The sequence below is a fragment of the Cherax quadricarinatus genome, chromosome 73 (genome assembly GCF_038502225.1).
Source record: "Cherax quadricarinatus isolate ZL_2023a chromosome 73, ASM3850222v1, whole genome shotgun sequence".
NCBI classification, from domain to species: Eukaryota; Metazoa; Arthropoda; class Malacostraca; order Decapoda; family Parastacidae; genus Cherax; species Cherax quadricarinatus.
This window is the reverse complement of record NC_091364.1, coordinates 4,232,081-4,247,644: the sequence shown is the minus strand read 5'-3', so window position 1 is coordinate 4,247,644 and position 15,564 is coordinate 4,232,081. Positions and strand designations below refer to the sequence as shown.

Sequence of the window (15,564 nt, the reverse complement as noted above, 5' to 3'; positions counted from 1 at the left end):
TATTGTGGCTTTTTATTCCATTTTTTAGTTATTAATAAATAATAATTAAATACAAAGTATAATTATAGGTAATAATTATCAACTTTATTGTATTAATGAATAAATATTCATAATTCAATGCAATTAAAATGTTCATTTTTATTCTGGATTTCTTTTATAGTTTCACCTCTTACCCTTTTCCAGGCTCCCGTTTTCTATTTTCAGGTTCCTACCCTTTCTTTTACCCTTTTCCTAACTTTCCCCTTTTTTTTTTTTTTTTTTTACACAGGGTTTGACAAGGTTAAGGATCCCTAGCTTTATTGACAGCTATTTACAGGTTAAGGATTCCTAACTTTATTGGCAAGCTAAGAGCTGTTACCTACATCAGCTCATTTGAAAGCATTTTTATTGTTATGAGACTTTTTCTATATTTTCCTCTTCCCTCTTATTCTCCCTATCTCCCTGTGGTTAATCTCTTTCCCTAAAGTCGAATTAGACATATGTACAACACCTGAGTGTCTCTAGAGTAAAGATACTCAGGTGTTGCATATGTTTTAGTCCTCATATTAAATACCCAGCTGCGCTCTCTAAAAATATATGGCTATCCGGGTATCTCTGAGTGTGATAGTGGAAGCAGTCCTAGAAACAGTAGCGGTAGTAGTAGGTAGTGGTAGTTGTAAGTAGTGGTAGTAGTAGGCCGGGAGAGTAGTGGTAGTGGCACAAGGCATTAAGGGTAGTGAAGCGAGGCAAAATTAGTAGTAGTAGTAGCAGTAGTAGTAGTAATAGTAGAAGAAGTCTTGACGTTCTTAATTCTCTGACTGTGAACTAAACAATTAAATGCTTTATACAAGCGTTGTCAATAGAGGATCTCATTTCACTGCATTTCTGTCTCCTCTGAATGCCATTACTGAAATGTCGTCTTGGTGTTGTGTCCCCTAGGGGTGGGTTGCTGGCACCCGGCTGGTGTGATGGACCTGGGCCAGCGTGTCTACCTGCCTGGGTGTCGTCGCATCGTCTGTAAGATCTTCGCTGGACGACCCATTCTGGAGGAGCAGTTGTGAGTGTTGCTGAAATATACAGTTGGAGAAAGAAATTCCATTGAGACTTTTTAGCTGTGGACAGTTGTTTTTTCAGTGCACGGAGATGTAGGCCTCCTGCAGTGCTTCCATCTCGCAGTTCACCCGCACACAGCGACTTCACTCACCCGGTCACTCGCTTGACTACTCGCGTATAAATCTGCTTGTACATCCCTGCGCATTGACTAAAAAAAAAATGGCCAAGGTCTCTTAATTTTAAGAATTAAAACTATCTTCATCTTTTACGGTTTAAACTTGATTACTTCCCATCCCTAAGGCTCTTTATGACCTCCCTTGCGAGTTTAGCGCCTCCTTATCAATATAAAATTAATCCTCTCAGCATCAGGCTAAACTTGAGTATTTCTTTCCAGTAGACTTAATTTCCCTTTGATGCCTTATGTAAATGTAAAGACAGCACTTTTGCCTGTTGTGTTTTTATAAATATGTCTGTCGGCATTATATAATCTACATCCACACGGTGTGCTAACGCACTGAGTCATTTCTTCGTTCATTTATCTTTACAGCTGCGACGCCCTGCCGGAGAAGCGACCCTCGACCTGCGTCATCAAACACCGTCCACATAAGCGTCATCCAGACTGCTGTCCTAAGGTCATCTGTGCTCCCAGGGCTCCGAATCTCATCGGCGGGAAGCCCGCAGTTCCCCAGGTGTCTCCTGAGAGGCGCTATCACCGGGTCCCCAGCGTCAGTGAAGTTCAAGACACCCGTGGTATCATCAACAAGCCAGCATTCAAATCGGAGACTTACGAGAGCGTTCTTGGATACCCAAACAAATCTTATAGACCGGTCTCTGTAGCAGTGACCTCTCCGTCCTTCATCACTTCAGAGATTATCTACGGGAAGGGCTACTCCGATCCTTGGGATGGAGGGCTTCAGCTGTCGACAGAAACCATTCCCCATCAGGTACATGAAAACCATCGTTACGAGGACCCTGCACTGTTGGACCAAGGTCTTCAGATATCGACAACGAGTATTTCTCCCCAGGTACACGAAAATTATCGTCATGAAGAGCCTCCACTGTGGGGTGAAAGCTCGTCTTTTGCGCTAGATCCGCTCAGTAATAACATTAGTGTTCTGGAAGCTAGCGATAGCGTGCCTGCATATAGGCAGGGTATTGGGAGCGATCTTTTGGACGAGATCGAGCAGGGAGAAGTCAAGTCTTACCTCACCACACCAGCTCCACAGGACTTCCACAGCACAACGCAACAAACTGGTATCTCTTACTGGCATTTCACAGAGGCTAATGATGTAAGAACATCGCCTCATCCTTTCCGGGATTACTCAGATTTATTGCCAATATCAAAACTATTTTCCACATCTCGCTTCCCGACGAGAAACCCGGAAACCACACCTACAACTGACCCAGCTCTTGGAAGATTGTCTAACAGCTACACTCCGTGGAGACCAATAACTAGGATAGAAACTGCTTATCCGTACACTAAGAAAAAAAAGACCACTCTCACCACCCCGAACTGGGGCTGGACTTCAGAAACAATGGATGAAACTATTCAATCCTTGTCAACAAGAATATCCGAATATTTTTCTACGAAGAATCTCGATCATCAGACAACACCAGTCTATCCAAGCACACGGAGTGAGCAGAAAAAAACTTATATCTCTACGAAGCCAACGAGTCAATTCAGAGCCACTTCTCCAGCTTACAATGTCTACACGAGAACAAGCAGACAGCCTACACATCACGTCACCAAGAGGCCAGGAGCCAACAAGATCCCCACACCAAGACCCAACGTAGAGTTCACCAGAACTACTCCGGCTTCGTACGAGTTCGCAACGCCTAAGTTGAACCCGGCTAAACACGATATTCACGAGTTTATCCTGACGCCGCTGGATCCCTCTGAGCTGATCCCTGGACACGACGTATACGTTCAAGCAAAATACGACGCGATGAGGGAGTATTTTGGTTCAGAAGAAAAGTTGCACTCGAAGAAAAACAGGCGCTCTCTTCCATACACAGAGACTACATTACCCTACGAGTACTCCACTACAGCACTTCCAAGGCAAGCAACAACGCACTTCGAGGACTCCACTACAGCACTGCCAGAGCAACCAGAGACCTCCACTTCAACAAGCATTACCGAAGTACCAACAACCGTAAGGCAGAAAAGAGGCCGACCTGTGTTTTATATTCCTTGGAGAGAAAACTTAGTTTCCCAATCCACAACGCCGTCCAGTAATGCAGAAAATAGTGAAAACGAAGATTCACAAGGGGTTTCGAGAACTCTCCCAAGCATAAAAATCGAGGTGTTAAGTTTCGACCAGTCAGATACCTTCAAGACACCCATACCAGTCGTCCAGTACACGAACTCTCGACAATATACGAATGTTGACTCGGATACATCAAAACCTTATTACAACAGTAGCAAGGTATCTGCACCAAGTGATAAACAGAATTTCTATTTCGATCAGATGTCGAAAGAAACCAAAGAAAACGTAACTGAAACTGATTTGCATTACGAAACTGATGATGAACTAAAGAGTTCTGAAGATTATGGTGTGTTACTTGAAGAACTGACGACAACACCTGCTACGACACTTGCTACTTTGAGTCCCACCACGGAGCAAACTGCTTTCCTACCAGAACACCCACAACACAGGCTTAAGAAAACTACCCCCCTTCCCGAACACCTGCAACACAAAGTCACGGAACAAGCTACTTTCCAACCAGAATATCCGCAACACCGACTTAGGGAGCAAACTAATCCCCTCCCAGAAGACCTGCAACACACGTTCACTGCAGCCACAATACAACTCGACACCACAGATGCTTTTCAACCCGATGATAGAGAGTTGGGTAATGACCCTAGAGAGGCTGATGAGGATGATAATGTTTCCACATCAGATGCTGATGCTCAGAAGCCACAGAGGAAAATAGTCTGGTCACCTCCACCGTTCAGGCCAAGTCAAAGGCAAAACCCAAGTACTGAGATTACTAAGACACATATACAGGAGTCGCTTTACAGCAGTCTTCCCGAGAAAGAATACATGGGCCTTCTACTATATGAACCAAGAAAGGAAGAGAGGAATCCGGCCTCTGATAAGTCTAACGCATATGAAGCAAGAACTGAGGGAGGAAGCGAGTTTGAGGTAGGTGTGGTGACGGTAAGGACACCTCCAACGGATCCCTTGCCGGAGAGGGAGGATGAGGGAAGTAGCGGAGCCATCACAAGTCACAAACTGATGATTGCGGACACGAAAACGAGGGTAGAAACAAAGCAGAGCGAGTCAAAGGTACTCGAGAAAGATATCACAACGGAATACCGTCCAAACAAAATTATTTCTGAGACTTTCAGTAGCCCGTTTAATATAAACTCCAGGTTATATGCAACACCCGCTAACACATTCCCCAGTGCTGAGGAGGTCGAGGACTTCTATAATGAGGCGGGGAAAGATGAAAATAAAAACATTACCGATTTAATGACATTTGAGAAAATAAAAGATACACAAAATGAACACAAGTTGGGACTTGACTTGAAGTTTCAGGGACAGCAAGAGATGGCAGACACCAAGAAGGACTACTCCCTAGCAACACCTTCAGGGCAAAATGAGGCTTCTAGCTCCTTCCAAAAACGAGAGAATACTGATATACCTCATACAAACAGACCCATGAACATTGCCACACTTCCATTAAAAAATTGGTATGGCGCTGACTACAATGATTTTTCTCAAGAAGATGTGGCAATTGATTTAAGTAATAATGACGAGAGGGATGAAGGTTTTCCACCTAAAACTAGACTTCACTCCATGTTGAAACTATCAAAGCCTTCGGAACCCACCGCGATAGATGATGGGATGATTGCTCCTCCTTTCCCTGACGGTCAACTCTCCTCTTCACTCTCACCCACAAAGGAAATTGAGAAGACTCCGCGAGAATCCACGACAAATTACCCCAAGAGAAGATCGTCCCTCATTGCCTCTCGCACATTCCAACCCAAGTCTAATTTACATACCCCCTCTAGCCCGTTATCTAACACAACTACGGCTAACACAGCAAAAACAAAATCCAGATTCAGGCCGGCTAAGCGGCCGTCCCAGCTTCGTGGCCCCCATACACAACCCTCATCCATCATCTCACGAAAAGAAACTTTAATTCACGCTGCTCAACCTAGCAGAAAACTTTCCAATTCTCGACTTGGACAACAAAATCGCGCCTCATCTTCTCCAGAGCAGTCATTAATAGCGGAAGCAGCTAATACTCAGGAGGAAACCATTAGACTCAAATCCAGAGATCGACTTCCACCTGGAACTTTCACCCGCAAGGAGACCACATCTCGCACAAGAGGGAGGCGACCCACCCAGGCTCGACGACTCTCAAGGGTGACGACACCTGTGGATCCTTTACCAGAGCCTCGGAAAAGTACGGAGCCCCAAACTACCACAAACTACAAAGCCACAGTAATGCCCCAGGCGAAAACGGAGCCTTACACTACCGTAATGCCCCTGACCCCCGCTGGACCTCGGATAAACAAGGAACCTCAGCAGGCAAGTAACAACTCAGAAGCAGAAGCGGAATCATTGCAAATCCCCGTCAAGCCGCGTCGAATCACAAGCTTTACCTACAAGACCATGATCCACGGACTGCCTCGCAGTGAGCCAGACCTGAGGGAGGCCAATGTGTTCAGCACACACTCGGCTCTACCAGTAATTTCTTCTGTCCGTGAGGCTTCGGTCTCCGTTGAGCTTCCAGACAGCTTCCTGGAACACTCGATCCCAACCACTAGTGAGGTTCCAGTCAACACAGAGGAGCCTGAGACAGGTGTTTCTCCCCAGGTGACTCGCTCGCCTTGGGAACCGCTACGAGAGGAGTGATGGAGACAGCTGTGTGTGTGTGTGTGTGTGTGTGTGTGTATGGCTGTGTGTGGCTGTGTGTGTGTGTGTAACGCTGATCTCTTTGTCTGTGATGCTGTCCTCTCAGTATATAAATATGCTGGCCTCTCGGTGTATATATGTGATGCTGGCCTCTCGGTGTATATATGTGATGCTGACATCTCAATGTATACGTGTGATGCTGGCCTCTCAGTGTACCTATGTGATGGCCTCTCAGCGTACCTACATGATGCTGGCTTCTCATTGTGCCTATTTGATGCTGGTCTCTGTGTACCTACGTGATGCTGGCCTCTCAGTGTACCTACGTGATGCTGGCCTCTCAGTGTACCTACGTGATGCTGGCCTCTCAGTGGACCTACGTGATGCTGGCCTCTCAGTGTACCTACGTGATGCTGGCCTCTCAGTGTACCTACGTGATGCTGGCCTCTCAGTGTACCTACGTGATGCTGGCCTCTCAGTGTACCTACGTGATGCTGGCCTCTCAGTGTACCTACGTGATGCTGGCCTCTCAGTGTACCTACGTGATGCTGGCCTCTCAGTGTACCTACGTGATGCTGGCCTCTCAGTGTACCTACGTGATGCTGGCCTCTCGGTGTACCTACGTGATGCTGGCCTCTCGGTGTACCTACGTGATGCTGGCCTCTCGGTGTACCTACGTGATGCTGGCCTCTCGGTGTACCTACGTGATGCTGGCCTCTCGGTGTACCTACGTGATGCTGGCCTCTCGGTGTACCTACGTGATGCTGGCCTCTCGGTGTACCTACGTGATGCTGGCCTCTCGGTGTACCTACGTGATGCTGGCCTCTCGGTGTACCTACGTGATGCTGGCCTCTCGGTGTACCTACGTGATGCTGGCCTCTCGGTGTACCTACGTGATGCTGGCCTCAGTGTACCTACGTGATGCTGGCCTCTCAGTGTACCTACGTGATGCTGGCCTCTCGGTGTACCTACGTGATGCTGGCCTCTCGGTGTACCTACGTGATGCTGGCCTCTCGGTGTACCTACGTGATGCTGGCCTCTGTGTACCTACGTGATGCTGGCATCTCAGTGTACCTACGTGATGCTGGCCTCTCGGTGTACCTACGTGATGCTGGCCTCTGTGTACCTACGTGATGCTGGCCTCTCGGTGTACCTACGTGATGCTGGCCTCTCGGTGTACCTACGTGATGCTGGCCTCTCAGTGTACCTACGTGATGCTGGCCTCAGTGTACCTACGTGATGCTGGCCTCTGTGTACCTACATGATGCTGGCCTCTCGGTGTACCTACGTGATGCTGGCCTCTCGGTGTACCTACGTGATGCTGGCCTCTCAGTGTACCTACGTGATGCTGGCCTCAGTGTACCTACGTGATGCTGGCCTCTGTGTACCTACATGATGCTGGCCTCTCGGTGTACCTACGTGATGCTGGCCTCTCGGTGTACCTACGTGATGCTGGCCTCTCGGTGTACCTACGTGATGCTGGCCTCTCAGTGTACCTACGTGATGCTGGCCTCTCGGTGTACCTACGTGATGCTGGCCTCTCGGTGTACCTACGTGATGCTGGCCTCTCGGTGTACCTACGTGATGCTGGCCTCTCGGTGTACCTACGTGATGCTGGCCTCTCAGTGTACCTACGTGATGCTGGCCTCTCAGTGTACCTACGTGATGCTGGCCTCTCAGTGTACCTACGTGATGCTGGCCTCTCAGTGTACCTACGTGATGCTGGCCTCTCGGTGTACCTACGTGATGCTGGCCTCTCGGTGTACCTACGTGATGCTGGCCTCTGTGTACCTACGTGATGCTGGCATCTCAGTGTACCTACGTGATGCTGGCCTCTGTGTACCTACATGATGCTGGCCTCTCAGTGTACCTACATGATGCTGGCCTCTCAGTGTACCTACATGATGCTGGCCTCTCGGTGTACCTACGTGATGCTGGCCTCTGTGTACCTACGTGATGCTGGCATCTCAGTGTACCTACGTGATGCTGGCCTCTGTGTACCTACATGATGCTGGCCTCTCAGTGTACCTACATGATGCTGGCCTCTCAGTGTACCTACATGATGCTGGCCTCTCGGTGTACCTACGTGATGCTGGCCTCTGTGTACCTACGTGATGCTGGCATCTCAGTGTACCTACGTGATGCTGGCCTCTGTGTACCTACATGATGCTGGCCTCTCAGTGTACCTACGTGATGCTGGCCTCTGTGTACCTACGTGATGCTGGCATCTCAGTGTACCTACGTGATGCTGGCCTCTCGGTGTACCTACGTGATGCTGGCCTCTCAGTGTACCTACGTGATGCTGGCCTCTCGGTGTACCTACGTGATGCTGGCATCTCAGTGTACCTACGTGATGCTGGCATCTCAGTGTACCTACGTGATGCTGGCCTCTGTGTACCTACGTGATGCTGGCATCTCAGTGTACCTACGTGATGCTGGCATCTCAGTGTACCTACGTGATGCTGGCCTCTCAGTGTACCTACATGATGCTGGCCTCTCGGTGTACCTACGTGATGCTGGCCTCTCGGTGTACCTACGTGATGCTGGCCTCTCAGTGTACCTACGTGATGCTGGCATCTCAGTGTACCTACGTGATGCTGGCCTCTCGGTGTACCTACGTGATGCTGGCCTCTCAGTGTACCTACATGATGCTGGCCTCTCGGTGTACCTACGTGATGCTGGCCTCTCAGTGTACCTACATGATGCTGGCCTCTCGGTGTACCTACGTGATGCTGGCCTCTCGGTGTACCTACGTGATGCTGGCCTCTCGGTGTACCTACGTGATGCTGGCCTCTCGGTGTACCTACGTGATGCTGGCCTCTCGGTGTACCTACGTGATGCTGGCCTCTCAGTGTACCTACATGATGCTGGCCTCTCAGTGTACCTACGTGATGCTGGCCTCTCAGTGTACCTACGTGATGCTGGCCTCTCGGTATATACTCTGAGTCATGGCGGTATATTTACGTCTACAACAAGTTCACCAAACCATTATTTATCTATTAAAAAATAAAGATATTTGCTTTTATTTCTTGATGGCTGTTGTTTCACTATTATTTATAACCTTAGCACCTCTCGTCAGACTTATTATTATTATTACTATTATTATTATTATGATTATTTTTTCATTATTATTGCTATTTTGTATACTTAAAAATGTAAAGACTCGATCCTCCGTCTAGTGAGCAGGAGACAGACGTACTGCTTCCGTCTGCTTGTTCCAGGAAGGAGGATTAACCAGCCTGTGGTGGAAGCATCAGTCAGTCTTAGTGACAGTAACTCCAGAGCTGACCCACATAACACTGGGTGAAAACACCAGACCCTGTGATTGTTGTTTATGAGCGCACATGTAAACACACACACACACACACACACACACACACACACACACACACACACTGGGCCAGGAGCTATTACTCGACACCTGCAACCACAATTAGGTGATTAGAGACACACACAGGGCTCTTCAAGAGGGGGGTTTGCTCTGATGTTGGTAAAGGGCTCTTGATTCCACTAACAAGAGCTACCCTCCCTTTCCTCGGATCAAATCTCATCACTTCCCACACGAGTTTAGCGCTTTTTACCTGCGCATAATAAAATTAAATCATGATAATGACAATAATTAATATTAGTAAGAATAATCGTAACAATAATAATCCTAATCCTAATAATCCTAATAATAATAATAATGGTGTTTCTATATAATCCACTAAACCATTGCAACAAAAATGTTATTTCACTATTAAAGTTGACTTACCCATAGGGGTTTAGCCCTTTATGGAAAGTAATTAACTATGTTAATAAATATATTACATATATTAACTATATTATCCTGTGTTAATTACGTAATATCATTACACTGTTGTGATAATAAGTATTATTGTAGTGTGTACACGGTGCATGTGTACATTAATAGTGTACACGGTGCATGTGTACATTAATAGTGTGTACACGGTGCATGTGTACATTAATAGTGTGTACACGGTGCATGTGTACATTAGTGAGGTGTGTACACGGTGCATGTGTACGTTAATAGTGTACACGGTGCATGTGTACATTAAGTGTACACGGTGCATGTGTACATTAATAGTGTACACGGTGCATGTGTACATTAGTGAGGTGTGTACACGGTGCATGTGTACATTAGTGAGGTGTGTACACGGTGCATGTGTATATTAATAGTGTGTACACGGTGCATGTGTACATTAATAGTGTGTACACGGTGCATGTGTACATTAATGGTGTGTACACGGTGCATGTGTACATTAATAGTGTGTACACGGTGCATGTGTACATTAGTGAGGTGTGTACACGGTGCATGTGTACATTAGTGAGGTGTGCACACAATAAATGTGCACATTAGCAGTGTACATAGTACATGTGTACATTAGTAAGATGATGACTCATTAAGTTTGTACAGAAACATCCAAATAAATAATTACATTAACCTGGGTTATAATCACTTTAATGAACCTTACGTTTATATTGGCAATATTACAGATAATACGTCATGTAAAAGGACCAGGAAGTATATATACACAAATATGTATATTTCTCAGTGTATATACACTATAAGCATACTTTAATCCCTGTGTTTTGAGATTATAGTATTCTTCACTAATACCTGGAGTATACCTGGAGGGTATTACGGGGATCAACGCCCCCGCGTCCTCGCTGTGGATCAGGGTCTGATCAACAAGGCACAAGTATTGCATGATCCATAAGGGTATAGTGCTAACGGGGAATAAAATAATTACTGGTAGTCAATAGATGACATGCAGCCTGAATGACCCTTTGAGTAGTGGATAGGCATTAAGCTGAGTTAAGCAACCAACCTCAATTTTACCAACTTGGCTAGTTGTACGTCGAAGGGGAGAGGGATAGCCTCTTTACTGGCTCAACTATTCTCCAACACTCAGGTTTCAGATACTAGTCACCTCGGAGTATCGTGAAGTGGATGTGTGTGCAGTAGAGGAACTTGCTTCCTCTCCTCATCTTTGGATAACAGGGAAGGTGAGTTGTTTGGTAAAAGGACACAAGTGCAACTAATGCGACAATTTATTGTGGCAACTTTTCGCTCTCCAGGAGCTTTGTCAAGCCATAACGTTGCCATAATGAAATGTCACATTAGTTGCGCTAGTGTCCTTTTTCCTAACATACTGTCGAGTAATTTTATCAAGATTATTACAAGGTGAGTTGTGGATGGAGGTCGTAGCTCCAGCAGTCACTGCCGGCTGTGTTCCTTGTGATTGTTTTGTTTGTGTTGGTAGAGTCGTGGATGGAGGTCGTAGCTCCAGCAGTCACTGTCGGCTGTGTTCCTTGTGATTGTTTTGTTTGTGTTGGTAGAGTCGTGGATGGAGGTCGTAGCTCCAGCAGTCACTGTCAGCCGTGTTCCTTGTGATTGTTTTGTTTGTGTTGGTAGAGCCGTGGATGGAAGTCGTGTAGCTCCAGCAGTCACTGTCAGCCGTGCTCCTGATTGTTTTGTGTTGGTAGAGTCGTGGATGGAGGTCGTAGCTCCAGCAGTCACTGTCAGCCGTGTTCCTTGTGATTGTTTTGCTTGTGTTAGTATTATCACCAGCAAGGACTGGCAAAAATCATAAAATCACGATCATTAACAGCTCGGAGAAGCTGCCCTCAGTAATTAATAATCGTGATGTTTACGATTTCACGAGCCACTGATAACAGCTTTACAGGAGTTTGGATTAGATTTTTGTATCTGTGCTCCAGTTCCCCCCCCCCCTCCCACAGGCGCTGTATAATCACCACGGGTTTAGCGTTCCCTCAATAATATCATTTGGGTTATATTTTGTGCCTGCTAAGTTGGTGTGAAATTTATCCATAAACTCCATGTGGTCAGAATGGGGCACATGCTTAGATTCCTAGTGTATAGAAATATATCTACTTGTATTAATCTTCTTAGGCAGAGATGGTGTGCTGGTACTCCCTTGGTTTGAGGATTGTTTTGCAAAGGATAAATTCCTAAGCGTTCTCTGAGCTGATGCTTAATAAGGCTGGGGTCTTATGAGGACTCATTGTACCTGCATCTCTGTCATGTTTATATGCTGTTATGGCATTTATTTTAAAAGCGTAACTGCATCTCCACTCAAGAAGGATTCATTATAGATGTTAAAATTACCGAGGTGTCTGTCGGAGCCTCGGTGAACTTTTAATTTCCATTAGTGTGTAATATAGAATTTCTCAAAAGGCGCAACTTTTAACTTTTTTTTATTGTTTGTGAAGCTGAGTTGATTCTTTTACAGGACTTCAATTTGACTAGACATATTTAAGAATTTTTTTTTCCACGATGTAGTGTTAAATGTTTTTTCTAGACCATATTATATGATGTTCACGGTTCTTTCCATCCGAATTTTTTTCGTGACTACTAACCATCTTTACTGAGTCGTCTAAGTCGCCATTCCCACTCTAGTTTCTGCCTCTTATAACCGAAATCGATAAAAAGTTTATCTTACTATCCCTGTGACTTGTATGTATCTTTGTGTGTGTGTGTGTGTGTGTGTGTGTGTGTGTGTGTGTGTGTGTGTGTGTGTTGTAGGAAGGTTGATTAAAAATTCTTTTAAGCTTAATCCGCTGCAGTTGGTTTCTAGTCTCGAAGAATATTATACGAACTTTAATAACAAATATTCTTTTATTTAATATAATAGTAAGAATTTGTGCAGAGTTCAGACTACCACTGATACATAAAATACTTTCAGTAAAGCTGAAGCTGAAGAAACATTAATCCTACAGCAGCTTAATTCACAGTCAAAGAATAAATTTGTCAGTTATATATACAGCGTTAAATAAAATTAAATAATATTGCCTCTGGAAATATGAGCTTTATCAATTATTTGTGGACGACCCACAGATTCCTTAAACTAACTCCTGTGGACGACCCACATATTCCTTAAACTAACTCCTGTGGACGACCCACAGATTCCTTAAACTAACTCCTGTGGACGACCCACAGATTCCTTAAACTAACTCCTGTGGACGACCCACATATTCCTTAAACTAACTCCTGTGGACGACCCACAGATTCCTTAAACTAACTCCTGTGGACGACCCACAGATTCCTTAAACTAACTCCTGTGGACGACCCACATATTCCTTAAACTAACTCCTGTGGACGACCCACAGATTCCTTAAACTAACTCCTGTGGACGACCCACAGATTCCTTAAACTAACTCCTGTGAACGACCCACAGATTTCACAATCGAATCCTAGTCTTTGTGGATGGAACCCATAAGCTATCGAGTTGTACTGGATAAAACTGTCTTCTAATTTTAATCTTAGGAGATAAACTCACAGCTTCTTAATCTAGTCTAGTCTGATAAGATCTACAGACTTAATCTAGTCATAATGAATAAAACCTACAAGTTTCCTAATTTAGTCCTAGTGGATGGGACTCCAAGGTGTCCATAGCTTATATTTTTGAGTGAGTCCTACAGGTTTCCTGAGGTTATTTTGTAAGCAAAGACCCACATTCGTACTAAGATGGCTCTGGTACTCAGAGGTTCCTCATGCAAGTATTTGTCAATGGGATCTAGAGGCGTCTTAATTTCATTCTGGGAGCTAAAGCTCAGAGGCGTCCTAAAGAAACCCTTGTGGGTGAGACAAGTTTATCAACGTGGTCAAGTAAATAAAACACCAGACCGGACTTAGCAAGCCCTTGTAGGTAAGACCCACAGATATGCTAAGGTGATCTTGTAGATGGAACTCCGAGACGTTTGAAGCAAGTCCAAAGGCGTTCTGGGGCTTAAGGTAAAAGGGCCAAGACTGCAATCCTCAGTTGGGACCCACTCAGGGGACAAGTAGTGAAGATTTGGCCACAGTCTAGGCCAGCTTCACCCACTCCCCTCGCTGCCCTATACTCCCCAGAGGCGGCTCCAGAGGACAGGTATTTTCCCGGCAGTACAGATGGTCTGAGAAGGAAGAAAATTATTAGGTTTTAGTTGACTCGAAGCTAGAGTGAGGTCTTAACTATTTGTAATAGATACCTTTCAAGGGTGATGCCACCATGCTGTTGAAGAGCTCTTGGTCCAGGAGTTAGAGCGACTCTTTCCTCGGATCTCACCTAATTACACCCGCAAACGCTGTATGACTCCTTCTGGTTTAGTGCTTTATGGTGAATATAATTAATAATTGTAATAATAATAATAATGATAATGAATGACACCTTGTGAACTGTTAACAACACACAAATAACCTGCACATAGAAGAGTGAACCTATGACGACGTTTCGGTCAGACTTGAACCATTGAATATTTAACTGTCCAAGCCGGACCGAAACGTTGTCATAGGTTTATTCTCCTATGTGCGGGTTATTTGTGAATTATTCTGTATTCATGCGTGGAGTGTTATAGCAGTAAGGTTCCTACAGCACCTGCTGAGTACAAATAAGTTCTGAAGTGAGACTCACCCGACCAGGTTGAGAATTGAGAGCTCCTGGACAGTGAGTCTCCGTAGGTCGGTAGCCGCTAGCTCGCATACCAATCTCCTTCCGCACCCCGACACGTCCTGCGCTCGGATCTCCTCCATCACGTTCTCCAGGGCTGCCGATTCTTCGTGAATCGAGCGCTTCCCACGTCTCCCAAGAGCATTGCCGCCCCCGGGGCGTCCTGGAATGGGGCCCGTTCCACCAGGGGCAGGGCCCCGGGGGATTGGGATCGTAGGAGGGGCCCTCGTAGGCGTGGCTCGAGGTGTGCTAGAAGGAACAGTCGCTGGGGCGTTCCGAACTGCTCCTGAACGGCCACGGTAACTAACACGATTCTTCTGGTTCTTCGCAGAGATTCCAGCCAAGGTAAGTCCGGCGATACCAAGACCGAGAGCCCCAGCCAGAGTGACTGCCAGACCTGCCCCGAGAGTGCCTATTGTAATGATGGTAGTTGTTACTAGTGCCATGGCTGAGAGAAAAGGCTGAGTTTGATGATGTCACTGGTGGTAGTGTTATTGGTGATGGTGATAGTTGTTATTGATATTGGTGGTAGTTGTTATTGGTGATGTTGGTGGCAGTGTTGGTGTCACTGGTGGTAGTGTTATTGGTGATCCCGTTTGCGATGTTGGTGGTGATACTGGTGACAGTGATGGTGACTGTGCTGCTTCTGCTGTTCTTACAGTTGACGTCGGTTGGCTTGCTGCTGCTCCTGCTGCTCCTGCTGTTCTCTAATGAAGATTCTGCTTCTCCTGCTGCTACTACTGCTGCTGCTGCTCCACTATGATGAAGCTATTGATAAGATACAATAACAGTAACTGATACAATAAAAACTGAGACTCACTAAGACCTAAGACTACAAACCTAAGAAGACCTAAGCTTAAAGCATAAACCTATGATAGCACTTGTGAAGGAATTGGAGATGCCCTCCCCCTCCTCGTATCAAACCTGATTACCTCCCCTAAGTGGCGTATGGTCGTATAAATATACGACCATACGCCACTGTTCCATGCCACCCAAAAATAATTGACTTGGCTGTGTTGCAAAAATTATCTAAATCGAGTTATGTCATCTATATCTAAACGACGATGCAATGACCATGTTGCTGCAACATTGAGGGAAGCGATCAGAAGAGGTTAATTAAGAGCATTTTTTCAAAAATTGCAAGCCTCAACGGGGGTCAGTGTTTGGAAAATGAGAGGTAATCAAGTTTCAAGGAGAGAGGGGAGGGTTCGAAC

General features: G+C 45.8%; 2 protein-coding genes across 2 annotated transcripts; one reads left to right on the top strand and one right to left on the bottom strand.

Moving 5' to 3' along the window:
* Positions 1–922: 922 nt before the first annotated feature.
* LOC128701182 (mucin-2-like) lies at positions 923–6,154 on the top strand. The gene is made up of 2 exons (XM_070100569.1): positions 923–1,036; positions 1,580–6,154. Exons 1-2 carry the CDS (start codon positions 948–950, stop codon positions 5,898–5,900), a joined length of 4,410 nt encoding a protein of 1,469 aa, XP_069956670.1. The 5' UTR covers positions 923–947; the 3' UTR covers positions 5,901–6,154.
* Positions 6,155–13,226: 7,072 nt separating this feature from the next.
* LOC128701181 (uncharacterized) lies at positions 13,227–15,060 on the bottom strand. Its single transcript, XM_053794779.2, has 2 exons — positions 14,315–15,060; positions 13,227–13,817 (listed from the first exon to the last, which is right to left on the bottom strand). The coding sequence occupies exons 1-2, from the start codon at positions 14,794–14,796 to the stop codon at positions 13,652–13,654; spliced, it is 648 nt and encodes a 215-aa protein (XP_053650754.1). The 5' UTR covers positions 14,797–15,060; the 3' UTR covers positions 13,227–13,651.
* Positions 15,061–15,564: the final 504 nt, after the last annotated feature.